Here is an 11,307-nt window from a genome sequence, read left to right as displayed (position 1 = left end):
ATCAATGATTAGATCCTCCAAACTGTGTTCTGTGATCTTAAATGATTTCCAATAAATTTTCTTGCTGGGTTTTGCTTGTTTGTTTGCATTTAGTGTGGACTGAATTCTAACACACTGAAGACCCCTGCTCCGTCCCATGGCTTGGGATGGTAGGGACTCTTGGAGGGGGTCACACTTGGTGCCTCTGAGAGGTTGAGAAACATCCAGGGAAGGAAAACTCTCGCCAGCTTAAGTTTCATTCAAACTTTCAAACTCAGACTTTTAAACAAAATGCTTTTATTTATAGTTTTAAATGGAATGCAGTGTTAGGAACTTGCATGGACTCTTGAAAGGCCTTTATATTCTCTGTGTTAATGCTTCCTTTCTGGCCATAGAAAGCGAGTAGGGAAGATGGGCCAAGACTAGACATGGCAGACACAGCCCAAGAGCTGTGCGGAGCCCACGGCCTGAACCTGCCCGAAGGGGTGGTCAGTAGTCGTCATAGTTCACGCTGGCTCCGTGCCGGAAGCTGTGGGCACTCCGGGGGCCAATGGCCGCATCCTCATCATAGTGGCGCTGGTAGTAATCGTAGTAGTCGTGCCCATTCCGATTTCTATTCAGCCAATAGCTGATGTCATCCTCAAATTTCTGGAGAAGAGGGTGAGAAAGGATGGGATTAAAGACACCACTTCCCAGAGCACATTTTACTGGTGGTGTTTCTCTGGTGTTTTTCTTTAACAATGAATGACCCCTAATAGAAACTCCTGCAACAAGGTCCTACTGTACAGCACAAGGAGGAACTATATTCAATATCCTGTGGTAACTATAAGGGAAAAGAACCCGAAAACATATATATATGTGCGTGTGTATCTGAAACTAACATTAACAACAATCAACTGTTGTTCAGTCACTAAGTCATGTCCAACTCCTTGTGACCCCGTGAACTGCAGCACACCAGGCTTTTCCTGACCTTCACTATCTCCTAGAGCTTGTTCAAAGTCGTGTCCATTGAGTCAGTGATACTGTCTAACCATCTCATCCTCTGTTTCCCCCTTCTCCTGCTCTCAATCTTTCCCAGCATCAGGGTCTTTTCTAGTGAGTCATCAGGTGGCCAAAGTACTGGAGCTTCAGCTTCAGCATCAGTCCTTCCAGTGAATATTCTAGGTTAATTTCCTTTAGGATTGACTGGTTTGATCCCCTTGCAGTTCAAGGGACTTTCAAGCGTACTTCAATAAGAGAGTACTTTTCAACTGTACTTCAATAAAAACTAATAAATAGTACTTAAAAAAATAATTACTCCTGCCTACAGCATCCCTGGGCCAGAGGTCAGTTCTAACCAGCAGGAGAGCACTGCTGAAAGCCTAGTCCCCAAAGGCATATACACCCCTTCCCCTGAACCCCTACCTGCGAGTTCTGAATATACCCCAGACTTCAGCATTCTTCTCTTTTTTGGTAAAGAAAGCGGACATCTGCCCAATGCAGTAACAACTGGGCCTGCCCCCAGCACTAGGAGTCTAGTGTGGCAGACGCTGACCCCCAGTCCTGCCTGGGCTGCTGCACAGGGCTTAGTAAATGGTGGTGAACAGAATCATACTGCAGCCTCAGGGAGTGTCTGGTGGTGACTCTCTCACAACTGTAGTGATGCTCAAACAGATCTGGTGCACCAACTCAGGCCACAAACACTGACTACATGGGCACAATTCCACCTTCTTCATCTGCTTGGCCTGGGGCTGCGACCTCCACCACCCTTACCACCCCCACCAGTCTCTGCTTTCAAAAGAAGATGGCTTGCTTGACTCACAATACTGCAGTTTGTCACATAGGGTAGTAGCCTCATTCTTTGGTTTTCCTAATTTTATAATCTTGTTTAAGGTTTTGCCTTAAAATAACTTTTTTTCAAAAAACTTAAAAAATATTTTATAAATACAGAAATAATGCAGACTCACATTTTACAAAAGCACGGTGGGAGGGAGACAAAGAGAAAGGGGCTATTTCCACTCCCAATCCCTACTGGTGTCTGGGTGCATGTCCTTCTAGTCCCATCTATGCATGTTAGAACCTTACTGGATCCTCACATTTACTCACACTCAGATAAAACCATACAGATATGGTCAGAGGGTTCCTAGGAAAATCAGACTCTCCCTGAATCTAAGTCCCAGCCTCTCCGGGCAGGGAAGTCTCTGGAATTCTGCTACGAAACCCTGATGGGAGGGATCCCATTGGGCACAGCGGGGTGGAAAATTCCAACCAACACCGTATACCTGACGGTCACGTAGTCCAGTGCCTGGCAGCTCTGGCTTTGACTTCAGGGCAAATAACAGAACTTCATTCTCTGCCCGTTTCCCTGCATGCCCTCCCACCATCTGGTGGGAATCCACGCCTCTCCCCCGCCCCCACCCAACCCTCATCCCCCCAGGCAGAGCCCAGCCTCTGCCCCCCAACCCTGCCCTGTAGAAAGCCAGCCTCCTTTCCCCCCCTCCACCCTCAACCCTCATGGGAATCCAGGCCTCTGTCCCCCAACCCCCATTCCCTCAGGAAGACCCAGGCTTCTGCCCCTCACCTCCACTCTGTCCTGTAGGAAGCCAGCCCTCTGTCCCACCTACCCCCACAGGATCCAGGCCTCTACCCCCTCAACCCTCATCCCCACCAGGGGAAGCCAGGTGTCTGCACCAGCCCCCACTCTCCCAGGCCCACCCCTCCTGCCGAGGGAGCCAGGACACCCACCGCCTCATCGAAGCCCAGGTACAGGAAGTGCTGGTACCATTGCTGCACCTCTGGCCTCGAGCGGTCCCACAGCTGCCGCTTGGGCCTCCTAAGGCTGCTCAGGAACTCCTTGGCTCTGCTCTCCTGGACAGCCACCGGGGTCGTAGTGGGAGCAGGGGCTGAAACAAGGGGTACCCCCCACCACCAAGTACAAAGATGATTTCTTTCCTCACTGGGGTGAATTGCTCTTCCACATCCCCTCCCACCCTGCCTGGCAGGAGATGCTCTGTCTGGCATATCCTTCCTGCAGGACACGGGTACAGTGGGGGCTCCCTCACTAGGTCCCACCCTGGGCTCTGGGGTAGCCAGCCCTGCCCTCTGGGCACTGCCATATCACAGGCCTGGGGTTGGGGCAAGAACCGAATTCAGCTCCTCCTCTGCAGCCCCTGGCCACACCCAGACCCAGGTCCAGCCCTGGACAGGGGCTGGTGCTTCCTTGTGGGCTCTGCTGTCAGGAAACCACAGTGTATCCAGTGCTGCCTGGTGGGTGTTCACTATCCAAGTAAACAAGAGCCCTCTGGGGCTGCTTAGGAGTCCAGGGGAGAGAGAGCTGGAACAAGGGGCCCTGGGCCGGCCAGCCAGGCAAGTCCAGCAGGGGCTGTGGGGACAAGCGGTGCCACTTGGGGTCCCACTGTGTGACCACTGATGATTGGACTGCCTCTTAATGGGGTGACCCTACCTTTCCCACGGCTTCCCTGAATGCCTTCTCTCATGGGCTCAGTGCTGAAAGGGCCCCACTCCTGCAGATACACTCAGGGAAGCTCTGGGTCCTGGGCTGGCCCTGCTGACTGCCTCTGAGCCCCTGTTCCCTCATCTGTGACGCTGGATGGATGGTCTTTGCCTTGAGGTTGGCATGGAGGCTGCACAGGAAAAGGAAGTCAAGTGCGCTTGTGTCCTTGCTCACGTGGGTAAATACCAGCACGTTTGTATTCTCTCCACCTGCTCGTCTGGGCATTTCCCTCTGGGCCTGTCACACTGTTTCACACATAGTAGGTGCTCAGTATATGTTTCTTGGCTTGAGCTGGATAAACGCTGAAGGTATACACAGAGGAGTCCTGATTTTCTCCGTCACTTTCTCTCTGGTATCCCTTGCACAGGTGGCCCTGCCAGAACTCCCATCAGCCCTGGTATCCCTGGGAGATGGCTGCTCAGCCCAGGGAAGGGGCCGTCTGAGGGGCCTGGGAGGTCAGGGGTGGACGAAGGCCTCAGAAGCGGCTGGAAGAGCTGGGGAGATGCTGGGAGTCCCTCTCCATACCGAGAGGAGCCACATGTGCTCAGCAGGTGTGTGTCAGGTGGAGGGGTCACTGCAGACCCCCTGGGAAGTAGCTGCATAAGCACCGGGGCCCCACAGCGGGGAACAGACTTCAAATTCAACCTCCTGGAGCCCCATTAACTCAGGGAAAAGAATAAGTGGCTAAAAGTTCACCTCAGAAATTTAGTCTTCACTCTAAGGGACAGATAACTTCCTGTTTTCCAGGTGAAGACACATGTTCTGAGGGAGAATGGTGTTGACAGGACCACAGGGTGACGGAACCCGCTGCAGGGGCCAGGACTCACCTGCATGGCTCCCAGACTGTTCATGTGCTACCACCACTCCCTGAGGCATGTTCTTCACAACAGGTGTCAGCAACACAAATCTTTCTGGTTAACCCTTTCCCAAGGGCCACCTGGATACAGAGGACGCCCACAAGCCCACTCTGCGCTACCCCAGGACTAAGGCAGTGTGTGCTCCAGACTCAGGCATGTGCTCTAAAGGGCACCAGGGTTCTAAAACAGCCTTCCCTGAACACTGCCGCTCTGTTCCTTTTATTTCTGAATCTACACTGACAGCTTTCAGAGAAGCATTAACTGGCAATAATATTTATCTGATGAAATACCGCACCACATCCCCACAGAACCACCCCTTCTATCTGCTAACCTTTTAAGAAGTAAACACTTTTCATTTTCCAAACACAAGCCTCCAGTGAACACATCAACATCCCCATTTCCCTGCAACCCGCTGAAGAATGCCCCCTTATCCATGTAGGCTGTATTTACCTTCTCGTTTCCGAAGCAGCAACTTGAGTTTGTTTCCACTTATGCCGCCTAAAGGAATGAAGACAGAAATCATTTCAGGATTGTACTGAACCCTTAAATTTCTCACATGCAAAAATCCACATTGGAAAAAACTCACTTCATGCCTCTATCCTGCTTTGGCAACTTGGTATCCAATGCTTGCTGCATTTCCTGTTATGTAGAAAAGGCCATTCAGGCTGCCCGTTGCTCAAACTGGTGACAAGGATTATGGCTGAGCTGGACACTTTGAGCTACTGGAGACCATCTGAACTGTTCTCCAGGAAAAGTAACATTGTCCTTTGAGCCCTTCTATCATAGTATTCAGGCAGTCACCAGGAGTTAGGCGGAGAAGAGATACATGTGTATTGCATGCATGGCTGAGTCCCTCTGTTGTTCACCTGAAACTATCACAACATTGTTAACTGGCTATGTATACATGCGTGCTCAGTTGTTCAGTCGTGTCCGACTCTTTGTGACCCCATGGACTGTAGCCTACCAGGCTCCTCTGTCCATGCGATTCTCTAGGCAAGAATACTGGAGTGAGGAGTTGCCATTTCTTCCTTCAGGAGATCTTTCTCACCCAGGGATTGAACCCTGGATCAAATCCTGCATTGGCAGGCTGAAACTTTAGCATTGAGCCACCTGGGAAGCCCATATGCTAGTATAAAACTTCAAAAAAATTAAATAATATTCAGGCAGTTATCTGTCATACGTACCCGCCTGCAGACTTTACTGAATAGTGTCCCCCCAAATTCATAGCACTCAGAACCTCAGCGTGGGAAGCTATTTGAAAATAAGGTCTTTGCAGATGCAATGAGTTAAGGGTCCGGAGGTAACATGATGCTGGGTTTAGGCTGGGCTCTAAATCCAACTACTGATGTCCTTACAAGAAGAGGTGACACCACACAGATGGCAGTCGTGAGAAGATGAAGGCAGAAGTGGGCTTTCTCTACCACAAGCCGAGGAACGTGCCTCAGTGCTCTCAAAGTTCAGCCCTGTATCGTTACTTGCCCTCACTGTCTTACAATCAGGCATCATTTGTACCATTTACTGTGGTTTGTATTCAGATCTAGAAGTGTTTATAACCTGCCCAATTGTTTAATAGGAAATGATGAGTTTGATCTCATGAAACGTACCCTCTGGCCTGTGAGCTGGTTTGAAGACTGTGGAAGCCTCTGGTCTCTGAGTGCTACTTACAGGAATGAGGCTTGTCCTGTGGAAGGGGAACCAGAGGCTCTGGGAGAGAGCATAGCCTTGTAAAGACTGAGCAGAGCATCCTTAGGTGTATGAGCCACAGTCTGGCCCAAGGATGGAGATGCTGAGATGGTGGTATCCATCCTTCAGCAGGTCCTGCCCTCCCCAACTATGGACCAATTTGCAACTGCAAAGGTGTGGTCTTCTGGGAATAGGAGCCAGAGCTCCAGCCAAACTTTCAGAAGTGTGTGGGGCCCAAAGAAGACTAAGAAACTCTGCTTAAAAAATTTATTATGTAGTTGGGGAGGAAAAAAACACATTTGTAGGCAAAAGTCACAAATTGGCTGCTCACCGCTACACGTGACCTGCAAGTGTGTTTTCTTAGGTGCCCCATGTTTACGGATTTAGTATTTGAATGTTTCCAGACCCAGGTCACTTGGCAGACCCCGGGGTGTGTAAACAGCACTTTACCTCTCAAGCCCCCCACAGGTGTTTGAATTTGGGTGCCTCCCACCTGCCTTTAGAATAGGGAGCCAGGTCTGGGGGGAACTCTAGGGATCCCACTGCAAGAGGAGAACACAGTGGGGCCACCCTCGTGTCTTCAGAGGAGGGCTGGTGTCTCTGGGCGGTGGGCTAAGTGGGCAGTGGTCTGAATTCAGAATTATCATCTACACTTCCAGTCAGTCTACAGAGATGCAGTTGTTTAAAAAGCAGGTACAATTTTAGGCCGTGTAAATAAAAGAAGAGCGTCTTGCAAAAAGGAAATACTTGTCCTGCCTGTGTTTCAGCTTGTCTCTGATCAGCCCACCTCTTTTACTATTTGGTTCAGGTGCTAACATGTGACCTTCAGATGGTCACAGGAAAACAGGAGTTCTGGCAAAAGGAAAAAGGTTTAGAAAGAGGAAAAAGTCCAAGAGGAACAAACGGCCTGTGCGTGTGTATGATAACAAATTAAAGGAATTTAGATGTTTAACTGGGGCTTCCCTTGTGGCTCAGACGGTAAAGAATCTGCCTGCCAATGCAGGAGACCCAGGTTCGATCCTTGGGTTGGGAAGATCCCCTGGAGGAGGGCATGGCAACCCACCCCAGTATTCTTGCCTGGAGAATCCCATGGACAGAGGAGCCTGGTGGGCTACAAGGCTGTAGCCCTGTAGAAAGTTGGACATGACTGAGTGACTAACACACACACACACAAACACACACATAGATGTTAAACTAGAGGAAAGAAACTTCTGGGAGCAGAGCGATAGATGGCTCTAAGATGCCACTGGGCCATAAATCTATGGGTGGGCAGCAGGCTGCCAGCACCGGACAGCCACCCACGGCTGGAGCAAATCAACAGAGAAGCTTCCCATCCAGAGTCACTAGAGGTATCCAGGGCATCAGTTGTGAGTCAGCACTGGGGAGGCTGCTGCACAGGAGGTTCAGTTACAAGGGGTGGGACCACTTTCAGTCTGTGCTTCCCTCCCAACCTCAAGAGCCAGTGAAGGAATCTACATTTGCCAACATGGACAGAGCACGAATCTGAGCATATTTTAGTATCTTAATATATGTGAGTCTCCAATGACTCAGAGTAGCCTGCCAAATTAAGTACCACCTCTCTGTCTGTATTCTGTAATAGCACTTTAATACTGATGAATTGAAACAGACATTGGAAAAGTGAAAAGTGTTTGTCGCTCAGTCATGCCCGACTCTTTGCGTCCCCTTGGACTGGAGCTTGCCAGGCTCCTGTCTATGGAATTCTCCAGGCAAGAATGTTAGAACGGGTTGCCATGCTCTCCTGCAGGGGATCTTCCTGACCCAGTGATTGAACCTGGCTCTTCCGCATTGCAAGCAGATTCTTTACCATCTGAGTGGCATTTGTGCTGAAGCTGCAATTTCTCCTAGCAAATCTGTGTCACTACTAACCCAGAAAGGTGAGCCTCATCAGATTCAGCTACACAATTGAAAAGGGTGAACAAGTCTTAAAATGATAAATATCAATGATGTCATGGTGCCAATTACTGCCCACTGAACTGTAAATATCAATGCATGAACGTGGACACCACGCTAACTTTATTTGAAGAAAGGAATAAAGAACGAATGAGCTGCTGTGGGGTTTGTCTTGTAGCATCATGGATTTCTACCCCAACATCACTGGTCACCATTTTTAGGCTGTGCTCATACGCACTCCTGAGTTGATCAAGTTTAGCTCCCTGGCATTCGATCTCCCAGCGGGTTTGGAATTTTAAAATGCCCCCTTTGAAGCTCATGATAAACTGATCAAGAAAGGGCAACGGTCCTTTCTCCACTAAATGCTTTTGGGTGTCATAAAATCACCTTGGGGACTTTACATAAAGATTTTTATTTGGTGTCATAAGAACTTTCACATTCCAGCTCAATGACCATAATATTTTAACCAACTCCTATCACTGCAATCTTGGTATAAATGAAATAAAATACAAATCCTGAAAAGAATGGGTTTCTAGCTGATGTCCACTTGCTGTATTCAGTTGTGGTTCTTAAAATGGGAGGAACAAGCGGGAGGTGATAAATCAGGTGATGGGGAGTGATTGACTGGCCTCCCTTGTGGTCCTAAATTAGAAAAGCAGTCACCCCAGCCCCTCTGTTGTGCTAATGCCCCCCAGGGCTCCCATTGCTCCTCTGGCCTGTTTGCTGTTCCCAACTTGTGCTGACCACCCAAAACACAGACGTTCAGCAACCAAGGGGGTCCTGCCTTTCCACCCACCTTGCTTGGCTGCTTTGTGGTGTGAGAAACTTCAGTCTCAGGTTCTTGAGCAGGTCACCCTCCCATCTTCCAGCCCTTGAATCTTCCCAGTAGACCTGGGGTCACCACCCCACCTCTCACACCCGCAAAGGCACCCCTGCCTGCAGGAGGTCACTCCTGAGCCATAAAGGATGGCAAGAGGGAAGTGAGCACTCAAGGTGAAACCTCCCTAAGGTGGGTTCTGTGGGCTCCCAGGGTTCAGAAGTCCACATCCCACCCACTTCATCTGCAGCCTGTGCGTGAATCCGCGCATTTTCTAGGGAAAGAACTGGGATTGCCAACCCATTCAAGAGGGCCTCCAAGAAGTAGAGACGTTAAAGAATTTCTCCTTTCAGAGCTTTTCCCCAGCGAGGAGGTGAGGCCCTGCTCCTGCTCGCGCAGATTTGCAGGCCTGGAACTTAACTGAGCCGAGGCGCCAGAAAGGGAACACCTGGAAGGGACCCTGGGGATGAAGGCCTTTTGACTCCTCTGAGTTCTGGGTGCCACCTGCCTACAGCGCCCACTGCGCCCTGCCTCTAGCGTTCTGTCCAAGGCTCCTCCGCCTCTTTTCCCAAGGTTGCCGCGAACACCTGAAACCCTGCCCTTGACCCTGAACTCTGCCACTTCCCACCGCCCAAGGGCAGAACCCAAGACCGCTTTCAACTCTTGGCCCTTGCCAGGACTCGGGATGTACGCCTTGGTCTCCGCGCCCTCCTCTCGGCGTTAGCGCCGTGAAATTGCCTCCTTACCTGGGCCCATGCACAGCAGCAGCAGCAGCGCCAGTGCGGTCATGACCAGGAAGGCGGGCCGCGCGGAGGAGGTGGCCATGGTTGCAGCGGATGCGCTGGAGAGAGATGAGCGCGCCTTGGCCACTGCGCGGGAAGGATAAGGAAGGCGCTTGTTCTGGAGGACCCGGCGCCAGCGGACTGCGCCCTGAAGAACTGCGCTCAAGGGTACTGGACGCGCGGGCGGTCCCCGAGTCCGGGCCGGGGCGGGACCCGGCAGGCGGGCGCTGTGCCGACGGGCCGCGGGCCAAGCGTCCGTGCCAAGTCTCCGCGCCCCTCTCTCCGGCCGCGGCTCCTCCAAGGCTGCGGGGCTGCGGGCGCCTGGGCCGCCAAAGACCGCGGGCGAAGGGCAAGAGAGGTTCGGCTGCCTCGGGAGGGGACGCGGCATCCAGCGGGGGAAGGGCTGGGTGCTCTGAGGGTCCCCGCTCAGGCCTCGGGATCTCGCCGCTACCGGCCCTCCCGACCACAGTCCCCTCCCCTGCGCACCGCGCGCCCTGGTCCCCCCAGCCCGCTCCCTCCCTCCCGCTCAGGCCTTCGGAATGTCCTGGCTTTGCGTCGCAGCTCTAAAGATGCCTTTGGCAGCTCTGTGCTTCGTGCTGTTTGAGTCTCCACGCTCTGGGCTCAGAGCTGCATTCCAGGAAAACATCTCGCTCAAGAGACTCCGACAGACGAGCCTTTCAGTAATCAGGAGAGAATGAGCCCCGCAAGTGTTCACACGTCTCCATCGTGTGCCCCATCCACGCACACTAAAGGGGCACCCGGCACCCGCGTGAGGCCACGGGAGCTGGAGCCGGCCTCCCCTGTCCCTGACCTGTGCACACACGAGGACCCCGCGGGCGGCGCGTCTTCTGGGAACTAACCCCTCTAAGCCCATCTACACTGCGGCTACTTCTCCTTTAACACCTTCGCACCCTGAGCCTGTGCTTACCAGGTAAAGAATCCGCCTGCCAGTGTGGAAGAGACGCGGATTCGATCTCTGGGTTGGGAAGATCCCCTGGAGAAGGAAATTGCAACTGGTTCCAGTATTCTTGTCTGGAGAATCCCATGAACAGAGGGGGCCTGGTGGGCTAGTCCATGGGGTTGAAAAGAGTCCGACAGGACTAAACAACATAATACAGAAAAGTGTGCAGATCAAATATGTAACTTCACAATAAAGATGTTGCTACCTTCCCACTTCTGCAGGAGCTGATGTTCCTCCCAGCTTCTCACCCCAACATGTAGCTTAACAGTTTAGTTTGAGGCGATCCTCTTGTTTTGAGGGGGGAAGATTATTTAACGTCTTTACTGAATTTGTAACAGTATTGCTCCTGTTATGCTTTGGGTTTTTTGGCATGGATGCATGTGAAATCTTAGCTCCCCAACCAGGGATCGAACCCTGCTGCATTGAAAGGTGAAGTCTTAACCACTGGACTGCCAGGGCAGTCCCTTAGGTAATCCTCTTTTAAAAACACTTCATTGGTATTTTATTTTCATTTCCTTAAAGAGGAAAAGAACCAACAACAACCTCAAAATAAATACTTTTGGTTACCAGTAGGAAGACACTAATGATTAAAAGGATTAAGAGGATCAGATTCATTACTGTCAATTGAATCCAATTTAATTCAGTTCAATCCTTATCAATATCTGTTTCTCAAGATGTTCAGTGGACATTCCTATAAACAGTCTTCCGGAGTGACATGTCTTTGGCTCCCATGTTCACGTCTGCCTTACACGTTATTAGTACCGTTTATCAACATGAGTAACAGCGCACAAAGCCCTGCATCCTCCTCTCTCTCTGTCTTTTGT

General features: G+C 51.1%; 1 protein-coding gene across 1 annotated transcript; it reads right to left on the bottom strand.

The window, feature by feature from the left end:
* Positions 1–262: 262 nt before the first annotated feature.
* Positions 263–10,050, bottom strand: ECRG4 (ECRG4 augurin precursor). The gene is made up of 4 exons (XM_005889977.3): positions 9,487–10,050; positions 4,780–4,827; positions 2,704–2,861; positions 263–627 (listed from the first exon to the last, which is right to left on the bottom strand). Exons 1-4 carry the CDS (start codon positions 9,908–9,910, stop codon positions 469–471), a joined length of 789 nt encoding a protein of 262 aa, XP_005890039.2. The 5' UTR covers positions 9,911–10,050; the 3' UTR covers positions 263–468.
* Positions 10,051–11,307: the final 1,257 nt, after the last annotated feature.

Source organism: Bos mutus, chromosome 11, assembly GCF_027580195.1.
Source record: "Bos mutus isolate GX-2022 chromosome 11, NWIPB_WYAK_1.1, whole genome shotgun sequence".
Lineage (NCBI taxonomy): Eukaryota > Metazoa > Chordata > Mammalia > Artiodactyla > Bovidae > Bos > Bos mutus.
This window is presented reverse-complemented; position numbering and strand designations above follow the sequence as displayed.

Excerpts from the sequence above, each read along its gene's own strand:
- ECRG4 (XM_005889977.3), bottom strand. The coding sequence starts at position 9,910 with ATGCCGCGTCCCCTCCCGAGGCAGCCGAACCTCTCTTGCCCTTCGCCC. Across the intron at positions 4,828-9,486 it reads GCTGCTGTGCATGGGCCCAG|GCGGCATAAGTGGAAACAAA; the intron begins GTAAGGAGGCAA and ends TCATTCCTTTAG. Across the intron at positions 628-2,703 it reads ACCTGGGCTTCGATGAGGCG|AAATTTGAGGATGACATCAG; the intron begins GTGGGTGTCCTG and ends CCTCTTCTCCAG.